Source organism: Trachypithecus francoisi, unplaced genomic scaffold, assembly GCF_009764315.1.
Source record: "Trachypithecus francoisi isolate TF-2019V2 unplaced genomic scaffold, Tfra_2.0 Lachesis_group20, whole genome shotgun sequence".
Classification (NCBI taxonomy): domain Eukaryota; kingdom Metazoa; phylum Chordata; class Mammalia; order Primates; family Cercopithecidae; genus Trachypithecus; species Trachypithecus francoisi.
The window spans coordinates 54748276-54775569 of NW_022681466.1; the positions used below are offsets into that span (position 1 = coordinate 54748276).

Below are 27294 nucleotides of genomic sequence, written 5' to 3' on the forward strand. Positions count from 1 at the left end.
TACTCACCTAAGATTACACAGATAATAAACGACAAAGCTAAAATTTAAACCTAAGTTGCCTTACTTCAGAGTCTAAGCTCTTAAGCCTGAGAGATGGGCTCCATTACTGAGTAGGACTCAGTATACTGGTACAGAGGTGCAGTGAACTGGCAGGTTCCTCCACCTTTTCTTTTTTTGTTGTTTTTTTAAGAGATGGAGTCTTGCTATGTTGTCCAGGCTGGACTCAAACTCCTGGGCTCAAGCAATTCTCTCACCTTAGCCTCCTGAGTAGCTGGCACTACATGCATGTGCAACTGCGCCCTGCCAGCCCCCTCCACCTTCTGCCTGTGATGGAGCCAGATGTTCCAGGGCTGGGGTTTGGCCTCAGCATCTTAGCCAATCAGGCATGTCCAAGGCACAAGGCCAGTGTGCTGTTGCCCTCTAGTGGCTAGGGTGGGGAAGAACAGGCTAAAAGCTGCCTTGAAGCTTAAGAGGGATAGGGGACGTGGTTGGTTCTTGGTTCTCTCCTCACAGAAGACACAATGCAGGGGTGGGCATTAAGAGATCTTTATTTTACCAGAAGGGACAGGCAGTGGGGCAGTGCAACATCCAAGCCCCAGACCAGACATGCAGCATCCACATGCAGGAAGAGCTACACAGGCTGGGGCAGGGCCAGGGTGGGGTGCTGGGACCACTGGACATTCACAGCACCCCTGCCAAGACGCTTGGGTCCTGGGTTCTTCTGCCTCCATTGGAGCAAGGAGACAGAGGATTGGGTTGCTTCCCCATGCCTGGAACCCCATCACTCTGGCCAGGAAGAAAGATAGCACAAGGGCTCTGGGGTCTGGCCAGGTTACAGCACTCGATTCTGTACAGGGTTGGCACAGCCTTGCCCACCAGAAGGGCCCAACACCCAGGACAGTGCAGCCCTAGCAGGAAGAAGGTCTACACACTTTTCTGTCCCCAAGAGGGCTAGACTTTCATCTCAGAAAACTTAGCAGAGTGGGACCAAGCCCTACCGCCCCAGCAGACACATGCCCATGAAGAGGCCTTCCCTGAGCACAAGCAGGGGCCTCCTAAGGCAGTAGGAAACTGAGGAAGCTGCTGTAGACAGGAGGTCTTGCCTCTGTGCCCGTGGGGTCAGGGAGAAAGGACAGGGTATGAGCGCCAGCCGGGGTCTTGGGCGGATGAGGGGAAGGACAGTGGCTCTAGGCCCTGCAGGTCATGGCTGCCCAGACCTAGAGGGGCAGCAGCGGGTGAGGCTGTGGGCTTCCTGGGGCAGGATTTGGGGCTGGGAAGACCAGTCCGGGAGAGAGGACAGTGACCGTCCTACCCAGAACCCCTGCCCATGCTGAGCTCTGGCCACAGCCATAGGGAGGATGGGCAGATGCACAGAGAACTTCAAGGCACCAGGATTCTGAGGAGCAGCAGGGCCACCCCCCACAGACAGAGAGTGATTGTAATAAACATCTTCAGCTTAAACTACATGATGTGCATAGGGGGAAAGAAAAAGAGACAAAGGAAAAGACACACAGGGAGATGAGACACAAACCTGATGAAAGTGGCAGTGAAAGTGGGGTAAAAGGGAGGAAGAGGAGGAGGTGGACAGAGACAGGAGAGACAGGAAGACAGCCAGAGATGGCCTGAACACGCAGCACTTCTGGTCCCTTCAAGATAAGGCACCAGAGTCAGTAACATTCCCGTAGTTCTGTGGGATTAAAACGGGTGCTGGAGGGAGGGCTAGGTGGCTGCTGAAGAGAGTGGGCCTGCAGGAGCCTCACACCTGCACACCGGTGGCCTTCTTGATCAGGGGTATCTGCAAGGATGGGAGATGCCATGAGGCCTTGGCTCCAGGACCCAGGACCACTGTGCCTGGCCAGTCCGATGGGCTGCCCGGGCAACCCCACCACAGCTAGGCAGGCACACACCTTAGACAGGTCCACGCCCGTGAGGGCGTGCACAGAGGCAGGCAGCTCGGCCAGTAGTCGGTTCACTTCTGATGTGACCTTGCTGTTGTCTCCACTGAGGACCACAATCTCATCGACTTTGGTAAGTGGGGCAGCGATTTTGGCAGCGATCTAGGAGGTAAGAGTGGGAGGAGAGCCTGGTTGGTGTCGACTCTGTTCCCAGCCTGGTTCAGCATCTCTCCCTCCCTTCCTCAACTCACTCCAACCCCAAAGCAGCCCGGGTGGCCCTTAGTGAGCCATGGTAAGAGAGGCCCTGTGGGCCAGGGATGGCTTAGGTCTGTTGTAGGGTTCCTGCTCCCTGCTGAAGATGCTCCTCATTTAACCCTTCTAGCCACCTGTCCCTGTGTTACTCGCAAGGCCCAGAGAAGTTCTGGCACTTGCCCAGCGAGTCAAGCAAGGACACTTGGACCCTGGGACCCACTTAGGTGGCAGCCTCACCTGGGGCAGGGCCTCCAGCACCAAGGCCATCTTGGCTGCATCCCCGTACTTCTGGTAGGCTTCCGCCTTGAGCTTCATCCGCTCAGCCTCCGCCTTGCCCATTGCCTCGATGACTGCTGCTTCTGCCTCCCCGATTTTGCGGATCTTCTCAGCCTCTGCCTGTGCCAAGAGGACCTGCTTCACCCTGGGGGAGCCCAGGCCAGGCAGCATCAGTGGGATGTACCAGGGGCCCCTCAAGCCTTGCCTAGGGGCCAATCCTTCAAATACTCTGCCTTGGGGGCTGTCAGGGGGCAGAGGGGGGTGGCCTGACCTTCTGGCTCTGGCCAGGGAGAAGCCACTAGCTCCCAGCTGTAAGTGAGAGGGGACAAACCAGGATACTGTCTATGCCCAAGCACTACACCAGGCACTGGAGCCTCCTTTATCTATTTAGTCTTCCTAACAGCAGTCCCACAGGGTACGTGGGGTTATCCTCACTTCACAGTGAGTAAGAAGACACGGTGGAGGAGAAGTGACTTCCAAGCTGTGGTCAGGAGAGTACAGGGAGTGCACTGAAGGCAGAGGAGCCTGACTAAGCCCTGACCCCGGCACCTGGGCGGCTCTCACTTTTCACCCTCAGCAATCTGCTGGATACGGTGGGCCTCGGCCTCGGCGGGCCGACGCACTGTAGCGATGAGCTCCTTGTCCGTACGCAGGATCTCCTGTGCCTCCACGGCAATCTGTTTCTTGCGCTGCACAACCTCAATCTCAATCTCTTCCTGCCGGATCTTCTGCTGCTCACGGGCCCCCTGCAGCTCATAGGCCAACTGGGCCTCAGCTGTCTGTAGCAAGAGGGTGGTTGGCACTTTAGAGGCTGGTCACCAAGTCCTGATCCCTGAGGCCCAACCCAGGATGCCCTCAGGCTGCTCACCTTGATGTTAACCTCCTCACTGAAGGCTGACTTTTGCAGCTCGAAGGCTCGCTTAGAGTCAGCAATCTTGGTGTCTGCCATGAACTTTACATCCAGCATCTCCTTCTTACACTCAGCTTCCTGGGGGCAAAAGGGGCAGGTGAGTGAGTAGAGGTCCCGAGTCATCATGGTCCCATCACCCCTGAGCTTCCTGTCCTTGAACCCACATACCCGGATGCCTGCGTCCCGTTCAGCCTCTGCCACACCAATGTCAGCATCTCTCTGCACCACGGCAGTCTGCGTCTTGCCCAGGGAGCTCAGATAGTCCACTTTGTCATACACGTCCTGGGGAGGGAACGGGGTAACAGAGGCTCAAAGGAGCAGCCAGAGGCACAAAGATGCCCCTCTAGCGAAGCCACCATCTCCCAGATGGACACCAGGAGATACAGCTTCCCATCACATCATACCTTGATGGTGAAGCTGAGGATCTCAATGCCCATGCGGCCAACGTCAGGGGCTGCCACCTCCCGCACCAGCTTGGCAAACTGGTCCCGGTCCTGATAAATCTGCTCCACTGTCAGGGTACCTGGGGGCAGAGAGATCAGGGGCTGGCTCCCCAGGGACCCAGCCAGCTGGGGAAGGGAGGAGGCATGCATGTAGAGGTCGGGGTGCAGTCTGAACTGGGTCTCCTGGGGTATCTTCTCAACAGCACTTAACACCGAGCCTCCTGCTGCACAGTCCAGGCTGGACGAGAAAAAGTGTCCCAAGCAGCACTAGGTTCCTGAACAGACTGACAGCCCCCATCCCACCCCAATGCCCTCTCCTTCACTCAAGTCACCTGAGGTTTTGAAATTAAATATTTGAGGAAGAATGTTTGAGCTTGAAACGCCAGTGAAACAGGCCCCCTGTCCAGCCCTGCACCCCTTCCTGCCTTGGCTGAGGGGCCCCGTGAGGTTCCTCAAAGGCAGGACAGGGCCTCACCGAGGATGGAGCGCAGATGTCCCTCCAGGGTCTGTAGGACGACGTTTTTGATGTCCTGCACGTTCTTACCCAGAAACTGCTCACAAGCCACCGCCAGGAGTTCCTTCTCTGTCATGATCTTCACCTGCCAGTGATGACAGGGGCACTTCAGCCAGGCTGGAGTGAGGAAGACGGAGGCCCCAGACCCAGAGGTAGGCAGGATGGTGGCTGGGCCTCCTCCCTTCCTTTTTTTCAGACCTGGAGGCCCTGGGAGGCTGGAATCTGTCTGAGGCCTCTAGTGGGGAGATAGCAGCACAAGGGCTTCTTACACTGTGAAACTTCACCTGTACTGGCAGCCCCAAGGCCCTGCCACGGCCTCTCATGGGCATTCGGGGCTTATCTCCCCTCCCCTTCAGCCTACTGTCCCCTCACCAGCCAATTCCTCCCTTGCAGGCTTCCCACATGTGGGAGACCCTGAGGCTGAGGGGCAGAGAGTATAACAAGAAGAATGAGAAATAGGGACACAGAGAAGGAAAGAGCCTGGACAGGGCATGAGAGGGTTGGCGGATGCAATCAAGGATGCCTCTCCTTCTTGAGGTACTCAGCCAACCCCTCGCCGAGGCCTGCAGCATGGCTGAACCTTGCTGCCCTGTGATGCCAAGAGGTGGATCGGGGCTGGAAGCCCTCACCTAGGCCCCCAGCTGGGTATATGACACAGCCTCTGACTCCCAGAGTCCAGAGCTCCTCTGCCTCACATGCCTCTCCCTCTGGGCCCCCATCCCTCCCACCCAATACCCAGGGAACAAGGAAGGCCTGGATTCTGGGGCTTGACATTTCCAACACCTGCAAAGAATGGGAGTGGGGTTAGTGAGCCAGGAGCCCTCAGCACTGGTTCTGTCCCTCGTGGGCCCGCTGAGGAGAGAAGGGGTGTCTGTTAGTCCTGCTGCGTGGCCAAAAGGGCCTGGTGAGCATGTTCCAGTGGCGACGACCCGACTGGCCCTCTCTTGCGGGACTTGCGGGGGCTGGGGCGCTGGAGAGAGACTGCCCCTGGCTGCCATCCTCTCCTCCTCCCCCCGAACCCGAGTACGGGACCAGGCAGCTCAACGGACATGCGCAGGGCTGCTGAGTTACTATACCTGGGCGACACCCGTCACAGTTAAAGCTACCCCCTCGGCCGTCTCTACGTCCTCGCAGCGGGGCTGCAACGTCATAATCTCTAGGGAAATCCTGCCAAGAAACGCAAAACAGGGGCATGGGTCTGGGGGCGCAGGGCCTGGTGGTGTTGGGAAAGAGTCCAGTACCTCACTGCTCCGGCTGGGTCCTGGTGAGGAAGGTGGAGGAAGGACTCTCCATGGGGCTGAGATGGGAGTGTCTGAGAAGCAGGTGGGCAGGAGGGCAGGTGGGTGCAGGTGGCCCCAGGGGAAGGAGCGGAAGTGAGCTGTGTATGTGCACACACCCTCTGCTCAAGTCAGCCTGGCTGGTTGCGAGGAAAATGAAGTAGAAAGAAGTGGCTGTAGGTGGTCGGGGGCTAGTGGTTGGGGGAGAATTCAGGTGTAGCTGTGTGTATGTTCTAGGATAGCAAGTCAGTGCTGGTCCTCCCGGCTCTGCCACGCAGGCCATCCGTGGATGTCATCTGAGCCTCCCACAGGGGCCCTGGCCCATTCCTTTGTCTACCCAGCACTCCAGACTGCCCCAGGAAGCTGCCCAGAAAGTTCTGTCTGATTGCCTGGCATCCTGGAGTATGCCCACTGCTGGGCTAAGATGGAAGTGATTCTGTATCTGCCCCTTGCCAGAGAAGCCCTACCTGGTGGCTGCAGCCTTTTGACTTGAAACCCACGTCTGGTATTAGGCCCAGGTGAGTCACATGGGGAATGCAGACTGAGGTCACGCTAGAGCTTCTTGGCCAAGGAGTGTTAACCCTGGAAAGAGTTGTTCTGGCCAGGCAATCTGATTCCTCCAGGGTCCACAGTCACCCGCCTTAAAAGGGATCTGGGCATGTGCAGGTGTTTCAAGTGCAGGTGTGGGTGTGGAGCGGGACAGGACTGCATCAAATGGGGTATTGAGGGAGGCCTGGACCCTACCCCTTCCACACAAGGTACTCCGAGCCTCTCAGGCCTCTGCACCTCCCATGGCTACAAGGGCTAAGGAGATGGGGATGGTCCCCTTCCCCATTAGAGACGGCAGGATGGGTGAAGAAGGGAGTGGTGGTATAGTGTTTTTGCCTAAGTGGAGGCTGAAGGGCAATTTAATGCATAGGGAGGGCATGAGAAAGATGCAGTTCAGGCCTCTTCCAGCCTGGGAACCTGCTGGCACACAAGCTCTGAGGGGGCGGGGGCTTTTTGTTGTTCGTTCCTGCAGTCCACATGCCTTGAATTGAGAAGGTGCTCAGTAGAGAGCTGGTGAATGAAGCAATTCAAATGACAGAGTAAGCATTTGGAGCTACTTAACACTTAAGCCCAAGAATAGATTTCACCAGCTATGGCTGCATGGTAACGAAGGCCTGGCATCCAGGGACACTCACTGGCAGACTTGGCAGAGCTTCCAGAATCCCTTGCTGTTTTCCCACTTGCAGTCCAATAGGCAAGGGCAAGGGACCTGGGGATCTACAGGGATCCATACTGGCACCCAGAGCAGTGGAGGAGAGAAAAGAGGAGAGGGAGGAAGGCACGGTCTCAGGAGGGGAGTCCACTGGCTCCTGTCTGCCAGGCCCCGCAGGGCAGGAAGAGAGAAGGTTAGACACGGAGGAGGAAGCAGGTGGGTTATTACCTGTGCAACCCCTGTTACGAATAGTGGAACCCCCTCCGACGTCTCAATATTCTCACAGCGACACAGGATGGTCATAACCTCCAGAGACAGTCTGAGGAGCAGCCAGGGGGTGGGGAGAGGTAGGGACAGGAAGGGGAGAAGGGGACACAGCAAACACACACAGTAGTTACCAGACAAGCACTGATGCCTGACGCCTGGGGACGGCGGCGGGGGAGCATGCTCTCAGTAATCCAACCCCCCAACTACCAGCTCAGCTGAGGGCTGCAGGAGAGCAGAGACCCCCCGTGCTGATCCGAGGCCTCTGGGTCTCTTCTCTAGCCCCAAACCCTTCTAGTGAGGACCTGCTGGGCTGGGGAAGATGCCTGCTGCCACCCTGGGCCTGTGGCCTGAGGTCAGGAGGCTTGTGCACAGGGCACCTGGGTTGCCTGCCACCTCACTTTCCCAGGGATCCTGTCGCAATCTGGGAGACTGAGCCTTAGCCCCCTGTCTTCACACAGGTAAACCTGTGTTTCCAGAAATCGGGAGTAGGAGGCTATTCTGGGGACTCCTAAGCTTCAGCAAACACTGAATCCGCCAGGTCTGCAATTTCTATCACTAAGAAGGCAAGGCGAGGCCAGAAAAGCCCAAATGTTCTGATGTGGGGGGTCAAGGAAGGCTCGGGGAGGAGAAAGTGTGTCCCTGCCAGAATATTCAGGGACAACTGGGAGACAAGGGAGACATTTAATTGGGAATTTCCAAAGTTTGCCAGGGGCAGAGAGAAGATTATTGGCAAAGAAAACAAGGTGCCTCGAAGCTCCCTGGGCCATGCTGGCTGGGCCTCCCTAGGCAGTGTGTGTGCAGGTTGGGTGTCTAGACAGAGTCCAGGCTGTGGACAGTGTGGAAGGTTTCCCTAAATCAGAGGAAGGAAGAGAGGACAGAGGCCGAAGGTGAAGGTGCAGAAGCAGGTGGAGGGGTGATAAGGAGCAGCAGTCAATGTGCAGCCCCCATCTCAGCCCCGGGACGGGCCATCCCCACAGTGCCAGCCCTGGGGCTCTGGCCATGCAGATGTGCAAAGGTTGCCTTCGTTTGAGCCCCTAACACTAGCAGCCTTGGGCCTGAGAGGATTCTTGACCCGGCTCAGACAGGAACCCACCAAGCTCTCTTCTGGGGAAGGAGAGAGGGAAACAGGGGAGAGAGAGGGAGGGAGGAAGGGTAGTGGGGAGGGAAGAAGGGAGGCTGCAGCTCAGATGCCAAAGGTGGAAGAATTGCTCAGGTAAGAGAGAGCTGCCCACATCAGGGCCTCGGGATAGTATAGGATGTGGCAGCAAAGTGCAGCAGAAGGGGTCACTGAGCCTGGAAGAAGAATGGCTGACCCCAAGGGCAGGTGACATATAGACAGTTGCGGAAAGGACCTCGAGAGGGAGGCTAAGTATCCAGGCTGAGTTAGAAGCCTCTACTCTGACCTGAGAGGCTCTTGCCAGCATAGGGAAATAAAGGCCCCAGCCTGTGGAGATGTCACCCAAGCAGGCTAGGGACTGGGGAAGAGGCTGCCCCCGAAGAAAAGGGGATGAGGGGAAGGACTACTGGCTCAGACTACCCAGCGAGTGAGACCAGAGGGAGGATGTGGAGCCTGGGTGTGAGCTCAGTGTTCTGGGAAGAGATACAAGACCCTTCACCTCTAACTTCCAAACTTGCTGTTAGAAAGGCTCGGCCCTTGTGTCCTGGCTCTGCTCCCTGGAGCAAGAAGGGAGAGCAGGGGACCAAGAATCCGGAGAACGGACTGCAGGGGAATTGGCCTAGCAGTGGCTGCCCATGCAGGACAGATGCCTGGACAAGATACTCTGTTGTGCTGGGAATGCACAGTGTGCAGGGTGGCGGTATGTCTGCAGAGGGCTCCCCACGGCTTCTGACAGGCCACTGGCCCACTCAGGTGCAGCCAGGATCCTCCTGAGTGGAGGCTGTGGCCACTATTGATTACTCTGGCACTTTGAGCCTTGAACCAGAAGAGTTCCCCAGCATCGCTCACCTCCGGCCGGGTAAAGTGAGGGAGAGGTGGGAGAGTGGAGCGGTTACTGGGAACCAGTGAAGTTAATCCATTGTGCCATGCTTCCCAATTCCCCCTGACCCTAGCAGATGCCCTCAGACTCCCACGAGCTAGCTGCTGAAAGGTGGGGGCTGGGGCAGAGGAGGTTTCCACTGGAATCTCCATGATTCCCCCTGTGGGGTGACCAACCCCCTTGCAACATGACAGCTCTGCTGCCCTTGTTGCCTGGGTCGTGGTTGGGAAGGGTCTGTTCCTCTCCTCCCCACCACCCCATCTCCCATAATCAGGAAGGGGGTGATTGTGGAAAGGTAGCTGGCATGCCTCATCTCTTGGGTGGGCAGTGAGGGTGCCAGGAGAGGCCAGGTCTGGCCCTCCCCTAGGCTCTGCAGGCAGCAGCAGGTAGAGCCAGATGGTGGGTCCTCTGGGGAGCTGAAATCTCACTTCCTCTAGTAAGTCTTTCCAGACTGATTTAGGAGGTCCAGACCTGTCTTGCTCAGCCCCAGCACTAATTCATTAGGTCCCCCTCCCTAAGTCTAACTCACCACTGTCATAGAACCACTTTTGACTCTATGTCCATTCTCTGCCACATAGTCCCTGACGGCAGTCCCCAGGGCCTGCATAGGTAAGGGTGTGCATGGGGTCTCTCCAGCCTTTCCTCCCCTTCATATGCCCACTTCAAACTGGCTGTATAATAAAAGACTTCTTAAATAACTTTGAGTTGTAATCAGGAAATCAAGATTCTGCCTGGGATATGACCCTGAATTCTCTGGGACAGAAGTAATGCCACCTCCGGTGGAAAAAAGAACACCCATTAAGGAGGGGGTGCCCATGACAGACCTACCTGACGCATGTCTCCTGCACCCCTGTGCAACCCATCTCACATGCTTCTTAGGAGGCGCCCTCCCTGCCCCTCCAACAGAATGGAATGTAGCTGACCCTCAGGGTAAAGCAGAACAATGCTGGAAGCCCCTCTCTCCCTGGTCCACTCCATGACAGGTCGTAGAGGCCCCAGGTGCTTACCTCTGAGTGTCGGAGATACACCACCAGGCCCAGGCCCAGCCGCCAAACACGTACTGTTTATAGTCGGAACCACAGCAGCCCCCTGGGGAGCAAAAAAACCACCACAGGTCAGTCTGTTTTTGGGTCTGTCTACAATCCAGCCCACTGAGCCACTTTTGTCCTTTATCTGCTCTGATACTTGACAACGCCTACTGTTGGGTGCCTAGTGCTGAGGTTACACAAAAATGAGAAGTTCTCCCTGCCCTTATGGGACTTAAAATCTTGCTTGGTAGACAGGCAATTTACATAAAGAGAAGGATAGCCAGTGAATAGTTCAGAATGTAAGTGCTTCCAGAGAACAGAAGAATAGAACAGGACAATAGGCAGAGGTGATCTGGAAAAGCTTCCATTTTTTTTTTTTTTTTTTTCTGAGACGGAGTCTCACTCTGTTGTCCATGCTGGAGTGCCGTGGTGCGATCTCAGCTCACTGCAAGCTCCGCATTCCGGGTTCAAGCCACTCTCCTGCCTCAGTCTCCCAAGCAGCTGGGACTACAGGCGCCTGCCACCATGCCCGGCTAATTTTTTGTATTTTTAGTAGAGGCGGGGTTTCACTGTGTTAGCCAGGATGGTCTCAATCTCCTGACCTCATGATCCACCCGCTTTGGCCTCCCAAAGTGCTGGGATTACAGGCGTGAGCCACCGCACCCGGCCTCCATTTTTTTTTTTTCCAGACAGAATGTCACTCTTGCCCAGGCTAGAGTGCAGTGGCGCAATCTCAGCTCACTGCAACCTCTGCTTCCTGGGTTCAAGTGGTTCTCCTGCCTCAGTCTCCTGAGTTGCTGGGATCACAGGTGCCCCTACACCACACCTGGCTAATTTTTGTATTTTTAGTAGAGACAGAGTTTCATCATGTTGGCCAGGCTGGTCTCAAACTCTTGGCCTCAGGCAATCTGCCCGCCTTGGCCTCCCAAAGTGCTGGCATTACAGGTGTGAGCCACCTCACCAGGCCAGCTTTTTTTTTTTTTTTTTTTCTGGAGATGGAGTTTTGTTCTGTTGCCCAGGTTGGAGTACAGTGGCATGATCCCGGCTCACTGCACCCTACCTCTGCCTCCCAGGTTCAAGCAATTCTCCTGCTTCAGTCTCTCGAGTAGCTGGGATTATAGGCATGTACCACCACACCCGTCTAATTTTTGTATTCTTTTTTTTTTTTTTGAGACAGAGTCTTGCTCTGCCGCCCAGGCTGGAGTGCAGTGGCCGGATCTCAGCTCACTGTAAGCTCCGCCTCCCGGGTTTACGCCATTCTCCTGCCTCAGCCTCCTGAGTAGCTGGGACTACAGGCGCCCGCCACCTCGCCTGCCTAGTTTTTTGTATTTTTTTTTTTTTTAGTAGAGACAGGGTTTCACCGTGTTAGCCTGGATGGTCTCGATCTCCTGACCTCGTGATCCGCCCGTCTCGGCCTCCCAAAGTGCTGGGATTACAGGCTTGAGCCACCGCGCCCGGACAAATTTTTGTATTCTTAGTAGAGACAGGATTTCACCACGTTGGCCAGGCTGGTCTCGAACTGTTGACCTCGTGATCCACCTGCCTTGGCCTTCCAAAATGCTGGCATTACAGGCGTGAGCCACTGCGCCTGGTCCAGCTTCCATTTTTAATTAATTCATTCAATAAACAAGTATGCCCTGGAGTTCACCTGTTATCACGGTGGGTGTCGACAGAGAGGGAAGGCAGACGGGGACAACACTGGGGGGCTGGGAGGGAAGGAAGAGTCTCCCAGCCAAGGTGAGGGGGTTTGCTCTTCTGCCTGGCAGACACATCTCAGTGAGGCTGGTTCTCTACTTTCATAACATTCAGAATGACTTTGTTCCCCACCCGTGGGAACGGGTGGGGAAGGCAAGGTCTCAAAACAAAGGCTAACTTGTGGTACCAATGGGAGAAGTGAAGACAAAGCAAAATGGCCTAAAAAGGAACTGGTTTGGCCGGGCACAGTGGCTCACGCCTGTAATCCCAGCGCTTTGGAGGGCTGAGGTGGGTGGATCAAGATGTCAGGAGATCGAGACCATCCTGGCTAACACAGTGAAACCCCTTCTCTACTAAAAATACAAAAGAAATTAGCCGGGCGTGGTGACAGGTGCCTGTAGTCCCAGCTACTCAGGAGGCTAAGGCACGAGAATGGCATGAACCCGGGAGGCGGAGCTTGCAGTGAGCTGAGGTCGTGCCACTGCACTCCTCTCCGTCTCAAAAAAAAAAAAAAAAAAAAAAAGGAAGTGGTTCTTGGAAACAGTGTGTCAACTACACAGAATATCTAATTCAGCCACAACCCAGATCCATGATCTAGACATGTTCTACAGGTTCCCTATACAGAAATGAGAAAAATCAATTCCTAAGATTCTTGTAGTGAATTCTCTTGTTAATGCCAAAATTCCTCAGCAAGTTCAAGGAAACCTTCATAAAACTGGACAGGCAGTTAACTTGCAGTGCAAAAAAATGTGCAGGAAACAGAATTCAAAGGAAATAAGTGATCTGGGAAAAACCAGAGACTGTTACCATTTTTTTTTTTTTTTTGAGACAGGGTCTCATTCCGTCGCCCAGGCCAGAGTACAGTGGTGTAATCACGGCTCACTGCAGCCTCGACCTCTTAGGCTCAATTGATCCTCCCACCTTAGCTTCTCGAGTAGCTGGAACTGCAGGTGTGTGCCACTATGCCCAGTAATTTTTGTATTTTTTTGTGGAGACAAGGTTTCACCATGTTGCCCAGGCTGTTCTCCAATTCCTGGGCTCAAGCGATCCACAGGCATTGGCCTCTCAAAGTGCTGGGATTACAGGCGTGAGCTGCTGCACCTGGCTGAGCATTATCATTTCCACGTTCACAAAGCTAGGTTTTCATGAAATCTTCAAAGAACCTCAAAAGGTTGTCTGACTCCCAAGGTCAAGGGTCTGGGGGAGGTTCATGCAGCTGGGTTAGTGTCTCTGGGGACTCACAGCAGGGAACAAGGCAAGAGGAGGGGCAGAGGGCAGATCACACAGTGCCTTGTGTGTTAGGCTAAGAACCTGTGTGTGTGAGTGATAGGGAGCAACGTAACCCTTGAGAAACACATATCACTTTGGTCAAGGAGGAAGACACTGGGATCAGGGAGACTGGCCTCTTGCAGTAATCCAGGCAACGCATGGTGGCTGATGCTGGCAGACAACTTCTAGAGCAGTCTTATCCATGACAACTTTCTGCAAGGGTAAGAATGTTCTATATCTTCTTCTGTGTTTATACTGTGCAGTACAGCAGCCTCTCGCAACATGCGACTGTTGTGCACTTCAAATGAGGCTGGTATGACTAGGGAATTGAATTTTTTATTTAATTAATTTAAATGGTCACCTGTGGCTCCTGTCCACATTGGACAGTGCAGCTCTAGAGTCTGGGTTTGGGTGGATGGTGAGGACAATAATGGAAACAGACACAATGGAGAAAACGGGAAACTGGGGACAAATTTTGGGTGGGTGGAGGCAAAGAAATAAAGACCTCCCAGTGGGGAGGGCTTGAAAGGTTGGAGAGCTGGCATCTAATACTGCTTACCAGGCAGGTAACCCCGTTTTCTGGGTCTGCTGCCATGCATGAAGTTCCAGTAGCAGAGCCAGAGGTTCAGGGATCAAAGAGCAGCCCCACAGTGTGGGCAGGGAACAGTAAGAGGGGGTCCTGGGTCTCTGTCTGTCTGTTTCTCTGGGGTAGAACTACCTGCTTACAGGGCTACTGTTCAAGGTAAGCCATTCCGGGCTTCTCTGACCTGGGAAGTGGGGTGGGGAGGCCTCTGAGGACAAGCACTCAATCTGAAACCCAAACCATCTCAGGATCAAGTGAAACTGGAAGGGGACCAAAAATCACAGCTTATTCTACATCTTCTGGCCTGGTGGGGGCTGGGGCATGGTTGCCTTGGGCTAGCTCCAGGGGACTTCTCAATGTGCAGTGGGAAGGTGGTAGTGGTGGCGGTAGGATGAGGGAGGGAGTGAGGTGGGGGATGGACAGGGTAGATGGCCACTCTTTGTTTTTCGTTTTTTTTTTTTTTTTTTTTTTTGAGACAGAGTCTTGCTCTGTCGCCCAGGTTAGAAAGAAGTGGCACACTATTGGCTCGATGACACCTCCGCCTCCCAGGTTCAAGAGATTCTCCTGCCTCAGCCTCTCAAGTAGCTGGGATTACAGGCAACCACTAACACGTCTGGCTAAGTTTTAAATTTTTAGTAGAGATGGGGTTTCACCATGTTGGCCAGGCTGGTCTCGAACTCCTGACCTCAGGTGATCTGCCTGCCTCAGCCTCCCAAAGTGCTGGGATTACAGGCCTGAGCCACCGCACCCAGCCCAACCTTTACCTTTAACTTATTCTTTGGCTTGGGGAGCAGGCTGCCACAGCTCAAGCTGGGCCTTGGCTAAGGGCAACATGGCCAGGTTCCCAAGGGTTGCAACAACAGGAAGCTGAAACTGCCAGATTGCCCGCCCCTACCAGCATCCTCCCCTGGAAGGCAACTTCCTGCCAGCTTCCTGATCACTCAGCCTGAGCACCCCTCCCAAGAGGCCAGTTAGGTGCCTTTCCCTTGACTTCTGTAACTCTTCCTCATCTCAAGACCTGGAAGTTTCTCCTGACTGTACCTCACTCTTTCTAACCCAACTTGCTTTCCCGTTCTACAATTAAGCTCCAGAACCACAAAATACTCCATGATAATCTCTGTTCCACTCTCTTAGCTCTTCTCCAGGACATAGCCCCACCACTCAGCCCTCTCAGGAGCATCCCCTGCCCTTCCTGGCCTTCCTCTACCTTTTTTTTTTTTTTTTGAGACAGTATTATACTCTGTCACCCAGGCTGAATGCAGTGGTGTAATCACAGCTCACTTCAGCCTTGAACTCATGGGCTCAAGTGATCCTCCAGCCTCAGCCTTCCATACACTGCCATGCCTGTCTAATTAAAAAGAATTGTTTTTGTAGAGACAGGGTCTTGCTATGTTGCAGAAGCTGGTCTCAAACTCTGGGCCTCAAGTTATCCTCCCACCTCGGTCTCCTAAAGTGCTGGGATTACAGGTGTGAGCCACCGTGTCCAGCCCACCTTCTTCCCACTAGTCAAGAAGTCCAGGCCGGGCGCGGTGGCTCACGCCTGTAATTCCAGCACTTCGGGAGGCCGAGGCAGGCAGATCAAGAGGTCAGGAGATCGAGACCATCCTGGCTAACACGGTGAAACCCCGTCTCTACTAAAAATACAAAAAAATTAGCCCAGCGTGGTGGCGGGTGCCTGTAGTCCCAGCTTCTAGGGAGGCTGAGGCAGGAGAACGGCGTGAACCCGGGAGGCAGCAGAGCTTGCAGTGAGCAGAGATCGTGTCACTGCACTCCAGCCTGGGTGACAGAGCAAAACTCCGTCTCAAAAAAAAGAAGTCCATATCCTGGCTGGGCATGATGGCACATGACTGTAATTCCAGCACTTTGGGAGGCTGAGGTGGGAGGATTGCTTGAGCCCAGGAGTTTGAGACCAGTCTGGGCAACATAGGGAGACCCTGTCTCTACAAAAAATTAAAAATTAGCAGCCAGGCACGGTGGCTCACACCTGTAATCCCAGCACTTTGGGAGGCTGAGGTGGGCGGATCACTTTAGGCCACGAGTTTGAGAACAGCCTGGCCAACATGGTGAAACTCTGTCTCTACTAAAAATATAAAAATTAGCTGGGCATGGTGGCATGTGCCTGTAATCCCAGCTACTTGGGAGGCTGAGGGATGAGAATGGCTTGAACCTGGTAGGTGGAGGTTGCAGTGAGCCGAAGTCACACCACTGCACTCTAGCCTGGGCAACAGAGGAAGACCTTGTTTTTTTTTTTTTATTTTTTTTTTAATTTTTTGAGACAGAGTCTCGCTCTGTCGCCCAGGCTGGAGTGCAGTGGCGCGATCTTGGCTCACTGCAAGCTCTGCCTCCCGGGTTCATGCCATTCTCCTGCCTCAGCCTCCTAACTGGGACTACAGGCGCCCGCCACATCACCCAGCTAGTTTTTTTGTATTTTTTTAGTGGAGACGGGGTTTCACTGTATTAGCCAGGATGGTCTCGATCTCCTGACCTCGTGATCCGCCCGTCTTGGCCTCCCAAAGTGCTGGGATTACAGGCTTGAGCCACCGCGCCCAGCCAACCTCGTTTTTTTTTTTTTTTTTAAAAAAAACAATGAGTGTGGTGGCATGCACTTACAGTCTCAGCTACTTGGGAGGCTGAGGTGGGAGGATTGCTTGAGCCTGGGAGGTCGAGGCTGCAGTGAGCTGTGATCATGCTACTGCATTCTACTAGCCTGGGTGACAGAGCAAGACTGTGTCTCAAAAAAAAAAAAAAAAAAAAAGGCACTATCCTACTAGGGAGTTTAGCCTTTCTTGAGCCACATACCCCTTTAGCAATCCAGCAATGCCTAAGGACCCCTCCTCAAGAATATTTATTATTTATTTATGTTTTGAAACAGGGTCTCACTCTGTTGCCCAGGCTAGAGTGCACTGGTGTGATCTTGGCTCAATGCATCCTCTGCCTCCTGGGCTCAAGTGATCCTCCCACCTCAGCCACCGGAGTAGCTGGGACCACAGGTATGTGCCACCACTCCTGGCTATTTTTTTTTTTTTTTTTGGTACAGACAGAGTTTTGCCATGTTGCCCAAGCTGGTCTCAAACTCCTGGCCTCAAGTGATCCATCTGCCTCAGCCTCTCAAATTGCTGGAATTACAGGAATTAGTCTGGCCAAGAATACTTATAAATTCATAAAATAAATATATAAGAAATTATATTGAAAGTTATCAAAATTTAAAACCAAATGTGCAATATGGTAATATGTTGTTCTTTATTAATACATTAAATATGGCCGGGCGCGGTGGCTCAAGCCTGTAATCCCAGCACTTTGGGAGGCCGAGACGGGCGGATCACAAGGTCAGGAGATCGAGACCATCCTGGCTAATACGGTGAAACCCCGTCTCTACTAAAGAATACAAAAAACTAGCCGGGCGACGAGGCGGGCGCCTGTAGTCCCAGCTACTTGGGAGGCGGAGGCAGGAGAATGGCGTGAACCTGGGAGGCGGAGCTTGCAGTGAGCTGAGATCCGGCCACTGCACTCCAGCCTGGGCGACAGAGCCAGACCCCATCTCAAAAAAAAAAAAAAAAAAAAAAATACATTAAATATTAAGATCTAGTGGTAAATCTAATTACTAGCTTAATTTCAAAATGCAATTATTTAATTTCAAAATGTAAATTATTTTTTTTTTGAGATGCTTACAAGTGCGTGCCACCATGCCCGGCTAATTTTTTGTATTTTTAACAGAAACAGGGTTTCACCATGTTAGCCAGAATGGTCTCAAACTCCTGACCTTAGCTGATCCTCCCGTCTCGGCCTCCCAAAGTGCTGAGATTACAGGCATGAGCCACCACGCCCAGCCAACAGATTTTCAAGGTACCAGCAATAACTGTAGGGTAGTAGGAAAATTTCTGCTAATACTATCATGAATTGTTGCCAATATTCATAATCACAGGAAACACTAAATTTCAGTTAGGGTGAGTGAAAATAAAATTATGCTTTTCTTCCCTCTTATCCCCACCCTGACCCCATCCAAATGAAAATGATTCCCCTTTAAAATTTTCAAAAGTAGAGAGAAAAAAGTTTTATGTTACAAACTGAAGGAGGGAGGTTAGATAATAAGAAAGGATGAGGGCCGGGCGCGGTGGTGGCTCAAGCCTGTGATCCCAGCACTTTGGGAGGCCGAGACGGGTGGATCACGAGGTCAGGAGATCGAGACCATCCTGGCTAACACGGTGAAACCCCGTCTCTACTAAAAATACAAAAAAAAAACTAGCCAGGCAAGGAGGCGGGCGCCTGTAGTCCAAGCTACTCGGGAGGCTGAGGCAGGAGAATGGCGTAAACCCGGGAGGTGGAGCTTGCAGTGAGCTGAGATCTGGCCACTGCACCCCAGCCTGGACGACAGAGCGAGACTCCGTCTCAAAAAAAAAAAAAAAAAAAAAAAGAAAGGATGAAAAAGATGATCATGAGATGTATTAGCATCCTCCTTCTGAAACTGGGCTAGGTGAGATGCCTCTGGTCTTAGATGCAGGTCCAAGGAGCAAGGTAGACAGGTGGGGGCAGGGGCGGGAGCAGTTGCTCTGCTTTCTCAGGAGTCCACAGACAAGAGGGAGCTGGATCTCAGCTTGATCATCTCAAATCCCAAGGTATCATTGTGCCAGGCATTATCCGCCACCCCCAACCTTCTCTGCTTCCCTGACTCCAGCATTCTCAGTTCTCAGCATGACCTCCTCTTTCCACCCCTAAAATGGCTTTGAAGCTAACAGTGCATTGACTTCTGTTCTGAAGACCAGGTTCTCAGTAACTGGAAGGCACAGAGCAAGCCCATCTCTGGGGCTCTTCTTGCCGCTCAGTCCCATCACAAGGATGGAATTGTAGCTTTTGTCTTCTCAGTCCAGAGTCTGGGCTTCCTGAAGGAAATTCCACAAGAAAAACAAAGTACAGTGCAGATTCTGGTCTCTAAAAACCTTCTCTAAGGGTGTGGACTGGGAGACAGGTCCAGGTCATATAGAGGAGCAAGTCTGGCTTCAGTGTTCTCTGGGAGTCTCCCTTCTGTCCCCAAGGCTATTTCTGGTCTTCAGGGGGGTAAGGTACTTATCTCCCACACACTGGGGATGTCCCAGTGGAGAGACTGATTTTGAGACCCAAAGTGAACTTGAAGCCATGTTTTGGAATGAAAATTCCCAGTGGATTTATCACACCTCTCCAAGGGTTGGCAGCTATAAGGCCTGGCTCAGGGCTTCTACCCCCTTCTACCTCTTCAGTAACCAGTTCTACCAAATCTGCACGCAGGCTGAAAAAAATCAGCACTGAGAGTGGGAAGACAGACACGAGAAATTCCTCCAGCTCCAGGTCTCCAAGCTGTCAGGCACCAGGACCCCCCTCCCCCAGCTCCTGAGAGTCAAGAGCTGCACAACCTGGTGGCTTGCAAGGTGTCAGCCGCTTCTCAAAGCACCCCAAATATAAAATCTCAATAGCGGCTCGTTTTCCCCAGTACCGCAGTCCCCATGCACCACCTAGACAGAAATAATGGAATTTGCAGCATTTTGCAATCCTGAGCTGCACAGCCCAGAACCGGGTTTCCCAACCTGTAGAGGCCACACCCGCGTCTCCTGGGCGGGCAGTGCCGGTAATCCCCAACAAGCCCCAGCGTGCTTGGAATTAACGGGTCTGTGCCCAGAGAAAGGACCTCCGTCTCAGGGCCCCTCCCCATACAGGCACCTGCCCTCCAGGGCTGCGCGACCCGCCCCCAATCCCGGGCTCTGGAATCCAGCCAAACCTCTGCGTTCCCGAAACCACTAGTTCCCTCCCTCCTGGAACCCCACGGCTTCAGTTCTGGACCCCCAACCACACTGTGGAGCGGCGGGGAGGCCCCACCTAGGGAGGGGGAGGGGGAGGAGAAGCAAATAAACACAGGAAAACACGCAGCGGGAGGGGGAGCGCCTGGTGGGTGCCCGAGGGTGCGCAGCAAGGAAAGCGTGAGCACAAGGGGATCTCTCTTGTCAGAGGCCTCAGGTGCCGCCCGGGGGCCAGCGCCCTGCGCCGCGCGGTGGACTCAGGCCCAGCTCTTCCCCGTGCACTCCCCAGCCCTGCACCCACCACGAGCACCCTCCACAGCGCCCACCTTCCTCGCCGCCCCCTCACCTGAAACCACCAGCGCCTCGTTGGGCCCCACCGTGTGGCAGTTGCCCATGGCGCCGGCGGCACGGACGGCCCTCGGGACCGCACAGACCCGGAGAGCAGCAGCGGGTCCGCAGCGCTGGCCGCGCCCAGCCTATCCCGCCACCCCCAGCGGCCGGCCGCCCGCTCGCCCGCGCCCCTCTGTGGTCGCAGCCCCGCCGGAAGTGTGGCGGCGGAGGGCGGGGCCGGCGGGTTGAGGCAGGAGCGAGCGCAGCCTCGGCGGTCAACGCGCTTTATTCCAAGGGGCTGCAGATACAGATCGCCCCAGCCCTGCCTCCGCCCGGAAGGCGTCCCCCTACTCCCATGGGGCACCTCCATACCAACTGCCCTGCCCTGACTCACTTCTCAGCACGCATCTTACGGCAGTCGGCCCTGGCCTCAGACCCCTGGGTTCAAATCTCAGGCCCTCCTCCTACTCACTGTGAGACCTTGGGCAAGTCCCTTAGCTCGGGAGCCTTATTCAACCTCATTAACATGGGGGTAATTTAACTACTTAGCTAGACAGTTGCAAAGGGCTCAATTCACTAATTCTCAGTGTTGGCAGTGCATCACATTGCAAACTCCCTGCCTCTGCTCCAGAGCTGATCAGAATCAATGAGGGTGGGGCCTGAAAATACAAAATCCAAATTTCCGAGAAGCACAGGGTCTAGCATATTACCCCCTATCTCTCCATCTGGGGTTACTGTCACTCTCAGGAAGAAATAATCACCCATTATTTCTTCAACCAGGAAAAGAGATGTCCAGGGCACAGCTTGGGGCCCCAGAAAGTAACCATGGAGGTCAAGATCATAAACCCATCAGTGTCCAGGACATGGCCTGGCGCACATCCGAGGTTTTCAAGGGCCATGAAGTGCCATGGAAAGCATCCTGGCCTGAGGGTTAGGAGAGCTGGATCTCAGGCTCAACTTTAGCCTGAATTCGGTGAGTCATCTTAGACAAATCTGGTGAGCTCTGAGGGCTGGGGTAAGGTTGAGAAACTGTGGGCTCCTCAGGGTGGGGGGTGCTCAGAGAAGATGGGGCCCCTGAGTCCTCAGACTGGGAGTCTTCATCGGGTTCAGCATCCTCCCCAGGTCCAAGCCCTGCTAGCCTCTTGCTGGCCTCCCATAGCCGATGGGCTGCCTGGTCATCTCGGGCAGCTGGAGGCACCTCTTCCACATGGCAGTTGGCAAAATATCTCCCACTGAGGGGCTCGATGCCCTCTTGTAGAGCACAATACAGGGGTGTCTGGGCACCCCCTTTTGGCGCCCGGAGCACCAGCCAAGCCAATGGGCACAAAAGTGGGCGCAGCCATCCAGGAACATGGCGCAGGAACAGCTCCGAGTTCACAGGCCCTGTAGGCAGGAAGAAAGAAAGGAGTTGGGCTAGGCACAGTGGTGTGCATTTATAGTCACAGCTACTCGGGAGGTGGAGCAGGAGGATCGCTTGAGCCCAGGAGTTTGAGACCAGCCTGGGCAACATAGTGACGCTCTGTCTCTTTAAAAAATAATAATAATAATAGAACAGAGCTAGAAGAATAGGGACAGAATCTGGTTTCAAGGGAACCAGGATAGTATTTACCAGGCATTCGGGACTTCTTCGAGGTGACTGCACTCATTTCCTGCATGAAGCCTCTTCCCTTCCATCCAAACTGCCTGTTCACCTCACATCCCAGATTTTGTTCATGCTGTGTCCCATGCCTGAAACAATTCTCAGTCTCTCTCCATCTTTTCTTCTAGCTCAAGTCCTGTTCCTTGTTTAACCAGCATTTATTAAGTACTTGCAGTATACCAGCCACTATTTTGGACATTAGGGATATGGAGTATAATAGAGGCTTAATAAAGGCTTTTAATTGTGATCATCGCTATTATAATTACTAATGAGCTTTAGGCAGTGACTATCTAAAATGCAGTATGGTAATATGAATATGGCAGATCTTGTTATCCTGGTATAACCTCTTGCATAAGACAAAGTGTGCCTCTAGATCCCCAATTATCTCACTCAGAGTAAAAGTCAGAATGCTTATAGTGAACCTCCCTCCAAACCCTACAGGACCCAGTGCCTCTCTATGACCTCACCTCTTGCCACTCTCCCCCCTCACTCTGTTCTAGCCACATTAGCCTTTCTCAAGCACACCAGGCCTTAGGGCCTCTGCACTTACTTTTTTCTGTTTTGGAGACAGAGTCTCGCTCTGTCACCCAGGCTGGAGTACAGTGGCGAGATCTCAGCTTACTGCAACATCCACCTTCAGGTTCAGGCGATTCTCCTGCCTCAGCCTCGTGAATAGCTGGGACTACAGGTGGCAGACACCATGTCTAGCTAATTTTTGTATTTGTAGTAGAGACAGGTTTTTTTTTTCTTTTTTTGAGACGGAGTCTTGCTCTGTCCCCCAGGCTGGAGTGCAGTGGCAGTATCACAGCTCACTGCAACCTCCACTTCCTGAATTAAAGTGATTCTCCTGCCTCAGCCTTCTGAGTAGCTGGGATTACAGGCACACGCTACCACGCCTGGCTAATTTTTGTATTTTTAGTAGAGACATGGTTTCACCATGTTGGTCAGGCTGGTCTTGAACTCCTGACCTTGTGATCGCCTGCCTCAGCCTCCCAAAATGCTGGGATTACAGGCGTGAGCCACCACACCTGGCCTAGAGATGCAGTTTCACCATACTGCCCAGGTTGGTCTCAAACTCCTGACCTCAAGTGATCTACCAGCCTCGACCTCCCAAAGTGCTGGGATTATAGGCATGAGCCACCGCTTCCGGCCCCTTTGCACTTATTATTTGCACTGTTCTCTCTTTTTCTGGGCATCTCCCCAGTGAGCCATGTATCTTTCAGGCTTCTGTTCAAATGTCACCTTTATAGATATGTCTTCCTTGACTGCCCCACCATATTCCCATTCCATTTGCCCCTCGCCCTGTTTCCTCTTTCCTCAGAGAACTCTGTCACCACCCCTCATTGTATATATTTATTGGCTCTCTCCCTCGCCTCCAAACTAGAATGCAAACTCTATGAGGGCAGGGTCTTTGTTTTGTTCACTGCTATATCCCCAGCACTGCAAATAATGCCTGGTACAGAGTAGGTACTCGGTAAATGCTTCTTGGATGAATGAAAAATTATTAGCTATCATCATCATCATTATCAGTTCAGTCAGTGCAGATGGCTCCTGGGGGTGGGAATCCAGGTCTTATTCATGGCCATACACCCCCCAGGGCTCAGCACCCAGGCTTGTGCTGTGAAAGGAAGAATCTAAACCAGGAGAGCCTGGTTCCAAGAGCAGCAAGGAACAGGTCTCTCCTTGGACTATGCTTCCTTCCTGCTCTGAGATTCTGTGACTCAATGAGGGATTGGGGGTGGGGAGGTGGTAGTGGTGTGGGGGGCACAGGATGGGGCATGGAAAGGAGAGGGGAATCGGAAGCCGAAGAACCAGACCTCACCTGGGTGGGCTGCATAGCAGGTGATGCCAGTGCCCTCAAGCTGGTTTGCAAGCTCCCGGGCAAACAGTACGTTAGCCAGCTTAGTGTCAGCATATGCCCGCAGCTCCTGCCGCCAGCCCACCACTGGGCGGTCCAGGCGTTTGAAGTCGAGACGTCCCCGACAGTGGGCAGCTGAGGCTACCACCACCACGCGGCTAGGGGCACATGCCTTCAGGCAAGGCAGCAGCAGATGTGTCAGCAGAAAGGGACCGATGTGGTTCACCCGAAGCAGCAGGTTAAATGTCTCGCGGGTCCGGCCACAGGAACTGATCCCTGGGGCAGAGGCTAGATGTAAGTGGCTGCTCCAGAAGGAGCTCTGCAGCCTTGGCATCCCTATCTATGAGATGGGAGTAGGGGGCATCATTCCCATGTGTCCACTGGCCCCAGCAGGGCTTCTGCTGGAGGGGGCAGCTGCCCCTGGCCACCCGCCACCCCCCACCCCGCAGGGCCTGCTGCCCCTCACCGGCATTGTGGATGAGGATGTCCAACCGTGGTTCAGAGCTCAGGAAGGCAGTGGCAAAGGCCCGCACCGAGGCCAGACTGGCCAAGTCCAAGGCCATGAAGATGACCTCATTGTTCCCACTCTCCTGTGGAGCGGCAAGGGCTGGGCTTGTCACCAGGCATCTTTATCCTCTTCCCTCTCCCCAGGAACCAAATTCTGAGAGTTCATCTCCTACTGTTTAATAAAATCTGCCCCTACATCTTAGAGTTTACTAGATAAGTGTGTGGATTCAAATCCTGACTTTGCCTTTTACTAGGGTGTGACCTTGGGCAAGATACTTAATCTCTTTTGGCCTCAGTTCTCTCACTGCATAAAGGGAATAATAATAACAGTACCAATCTCACCGAGCTGTTGTGAGAATGAAAGGAGTTAACATGTGTAAAATACACTCCAGCAGCACTGGGTAGGTACTTGCTATTATTATCACCTCCTTTCCCCATTACCATTTACCCCAAAATCTGTAACAGACTTCTCACTGGTCTCCTCTCACCCGCTCTTGCCCCTCCACTCCAAGCACCACGCAGCCACAAAGGGGTTCCTTCCAAAGGCTATTCTGACAGTCCGGAGCCTACTGAGGGCCGTTTATGGTCTCCACTGGTCTGTGCTGCCCAATCTATAAAATCCAAGCTCCTCAATAGGCTCTAGAAGGGCCTCCAGCCCCCTCATTTGCCCATCTTCCTCATACTTTGTGCTCCAGCCTCATTAAATCTTTTTCTCAGTTTTTCAGATCAGTCCAACTCTCTTGCATCAGGGCCTTTGCTTATGCTGTGCTCTCTGCTGTTCCCTTTCCTACTAATCATTAACCCAACTTCTACTGATGCTTAAATGTCTCAGAACTGCAATTACGGCCTTCAGGAAGCCCCTCCCCCACTCGGCTCTGGTGCGCCTTCCTCGGGTGACCCCGGCGCTCCGTGCGCTCCCTCTTCGCGCTCAGCCGGCAGCGCCGCACTCTCCTCCCTGGACCCGGATCCTCCGCAGCCCCTTTGCTGGCTTCTCTGTGTCCCGGCGGGTTCTCGGCTCACGGTCCCACGCGCCCCCGCTGCCTCTCACCTGGCGGAGGTCGAAGGCAGCCGCCTCCCCGCGCTCCCGGCTGCGGCACGCCAGCACCACGCGCGCTCCCCGGCGCGCCAGCTCCAGCGCCGTCATCTTCCCGATGCCGCTGTTAGCGCCTGCGGACCGCGGGCGCGAGCCGAGCTGAGCTGAGCCTGGCGGGCTGCCGCTACCGCCGGCCCGGCCTCCCCTCCGCGCGCCCCGCCAGCGCGCACTCACCCGCCTCCGCACTCACCAGTGACCACAGCCGTGCGGCCCCGCAGGTTACCGATGCCGCCGCACGGCGGGGCCTTCACCAGGTTGTAGTAGACAAGCACGTAAGCGCCCAGCAGCAACCCCGTGCCCAGCAGCAGCGCCTCCATGCCGGCCGCGCCTCCCGGCTCCCGCCCAGGCCCCGCGCCGGCCTGGATCGCCGCCAGGCGGCTGCCGATCCGCCCCGCACAGGCCTGGAACGGCGCCGGGGCGCGTCAGCCTCTGAAGGCGGAGGCTGGCAGGAGGCTGGGTAGGGGTGTGTGTGCGTGCGGGTGCGCGCCGGCCCTGCGAGCGCCCCCTAGGCGTGCGTCGGCGTCCTGGGGGCGTGTGCGTCTGTGGACACCTTTGAGGTGCGTGTGTGCACTTGGGCCCTGGGAGCGCCCCCTAGGTGTGTGCCTGTGTGGACACCTAGGTGTCAGTGTCCACGGACACCCTGGGAGTGCATGCTAGGTATGTGCATGCATCTACAACGCTTGTATGTGAATGACCTCCAGGTGTGTATGTGCCCATGGTTCCTAGGATCACCCTTCGGGTTGTGTACGTGCCTCTGGATCCTGTGAGAAAATGTAAGCACCTGTAGGTGTTTGTGTGCATTCCGGCAGAGTCCCTCCAGGTATGTGCCTGCATTTGTAGTCTCTGCCAATGCATGTGCTTGAATATCTCCATATGTTTACTCGAGGTGTATGTAGCACAGTCCCTCCCTTCTGAAGTCAAGTGTGTACATGAATACACGTGTGTCTTTGAGTCTAGTCCTAGATGCTTTTCCCTCTAGGAACAAATCCTTTTCTTTCTTCCCTTCCTTCCTTTCTTTCTTTTTTTTTTTTTTTTGAGAGGGAGTCTCCCTCTGTTGCCCAGGCTGGAATGCAATGGCGCGGTCTCGGCTCATTGCAACCTCTGCCTACCGGGTTCAAGTGATTCTCCTGCCTCAGCCTTCTGAGTAGCTGGGATTACAGGTCCCCGCCACCACACCTGGCTAATTTTTGTATTTTTAGTAGAGAGGGGTTTTTGCCATGTTGGCCAGGCTGGTCTCGAACTCCTGACCTCAGGCGATCCGCCTGCCTCAGCAGCCTCACAAAGTGCTGGGATTATAGGCGTGAACCACCATGTCCAGCTGTCTTTTTTTTTTGTGATGGAATTTCACTCTTGTTGCCCAGGCTGGAATGCAGTGGCATGATCTCGGCTCATTGCCACCTCTGCCTCCTGAGTTCAAGCAATTCTTCTGCCTCGGACTCTAGAGTAGCTAGGATTACAGGTGTGTGACACCACACCTGGCTAATTTTTGTATTTTAGTAGAGATGGGTTTTCACTGTGTTGGCTAGGTTGGTCTCAAACTTCTGAACTTAAGTGACCCACCTGCCTCAGCCTCTCAAAGTGGTGGGATTACAGGTGTCAGCCTCCGCACTGGGCCAAATCCTTCAATTTTTTATCTTCACATCCAGCCTCCAGCTTCTAGGATTCTTCCCTGTTCTCCCCACACAGGCTAGAGGGGACACTGTTCAAGGTGGCACAGGCGGTTGAGGGGTGTCAGAATTCACTCCTTCATTCCCCCTCTGTATCTCCCTACCTCAGCCCCACTAGTGCCTTCCATGGCTGAAGGGAAGCCGGAAGAGATAGAAAGTAAAATCTATTACTGCCTTTCAGGAGGAAATTTGCCTTTGGAATGGTTCTCACAGGTGATAGAGACAGGCAGAGAAGCTCCATCACTCAGTTACAAGTGACCATGATGGCAAGAAGGGTGGGGCCAGCTAGGAACGAATGGGTAAGGGTATTCCAGGGCAGAAGGCCGTTGCCTGAGAAATTCAGTACAACCTAGAACCTGATATTTGGTACTTATGGTGTGCCCAGCAGTGTAGTTAGACTTGGAAATTCTGAGCGGAAGATATTCAAATTTCTGTCCTTAGGGAGTTCAAAAAGCCCATCAGGACACCGGGAGCAAAGTGATGAAGCCTAGATGGGCAGATGAAAGTCAGGGACAGACCTGATTCCAGGGCCAGTTTCCTATTTAGCTGCACTGAGGATTCAGGTTTCCATTGTAGATGCTGTGGGATGAGGCTGGGGATAGAATATTCATTCTCTATCCCTAAGGCAAAATCCTGACACACAAGCAGATGCACCTACACAAACAGTTCTAGAATATACACAGAGGTGCTCTCCATCTGAGGAGGCTGTCCTCAGGAAAACTTCCTGCAGTTTTTCACTAAGATCTGGGAGGAAAGCATGGAATTTGGTTTAATGAAGGTTCCCGGGACTTGAGAGTTAACGTAATGCAGCAGACTCATTTTCTGATG

At 53.8% G+C, this 27294-nt stretch overlaps 2 protein-coding genes across 5 annotated transcripts; both read right to left on the reverse strand.

Annotated features, from left to right (window-relative positions):
- Positions 1-530: 530 nt before the first annotated feature.
- FLOT2 (flotillin 2) lies at positions 531-20630 on the reverse strand. 4 transcript variants are annotated; one of them, XM_033181866.1, is made up of 11 exons: positions 19719-20630; positions 10040-10121; positions 5367-5457; positions 4252-4375; positions 3738-3856; positions 3502-3615; positions 3292-3411; positions 2988-3202; positions 2385-2568; positions 1908-2057; positions 531-1795 (listed from the first exon to the last, which is right to left on the reverse strand). In XM_033181866.1, the coding sequence occupies exons 1-11, from the start codon at positions 19765-19767 to the stop codon at positions 1757-1759; spliced, it is 1287 nt and encodes a 428-aa protein (XP_033037757.1). In that variant the 5' UTR covers positions 19768-20630; the 3' UTR covers positions 531-1756. The 4 variants fall into 4 exon arrangements, with proteins under 4 accessions (XP_033037757.1, XP_033037758.1, XP_033037759.1 ...); XM_033181867.1 differs by lacking the exon at positions 5367-5457 and adding an exon at positions 6997-7087 and having other exon boundaries at positions 19719-19917; XM_033181868.1 differs by lacking the exons at positions 10040-10121; positions 19719-20630 and adding an exon at positions 6997-7082.
- DHRS13 (dehydrogenase/reductase 13) lies at positions 19973-25285 on the reverse strand. The gene is made up of 5 exons (XM_033181871.1): positions 24990-25285; positions 24755-24873; positions 23666-23789; positions 23164-23475; positions 19973-21085 (listed from the first exon to the last, which is right to left on the reverse strand). The coding sequence occupies exons 1-5, from the start codon at positions 25114-25116 to the stop codon at positions 20634-20636; spliced, it is 1134 nt and encodes a 377-aa protein (XP_033037762.1). The 5' UTR covers positions 25117-25285; the 3' UTR covers positions 19973-20633.
- Positions 25286-27294: the final 2009 nt, after the last annotated feature.

Excerpts from the sequence above, each read along its gene's own strand:
- FLOT2 (XM_033181866.1), bottom strand. The coding sequence starts at position 19,767 with ATGGGCAACTGCCACACGGTGGGGCCCAACGAGGCGCTGGTGGTTTCA. Across the intron at positions 10,122-19,718 it reads CGAGGCGCTGGTGGTTTCAG|GGGGCTGCTGTGGTTCCGAC; the intron begins GTGAGGGGGCGG and ends TTTGCTCCCCAG. Across the intron at positions 2,569-2,987 it reads CAGATTGCTGAGGGTGAAAA|GGTGAAGCAGGTCCTCTTGG; the intron begins GTGAGAGCCGCC and ends GGGCTCCCCCAG.
- DHRS13 (XM_033181871.1), bottom strand. The coding sequence starts at position 25,116 with ATGGAGGCGCTGCTGCTGGGCACGGGGTTGCTGCTGGGCGCTTACGTG. Across the intron at positions 23,476-23,665 it reads CATCCTCATCCACAATGCCG|GGATCAGTTCCTGTGGCCGG; the intron begins GTGAGGGGCAGC and ends CCTCTGCCCCAG. Across the intron at positions 21,086-23,163 it reads CTGCTATGCAGCCCACCCAG|GGCCTGTGAACTCGGAGCTG; the intron begins GTGAGGTCTGGT and ends TCCTGCCTACAG.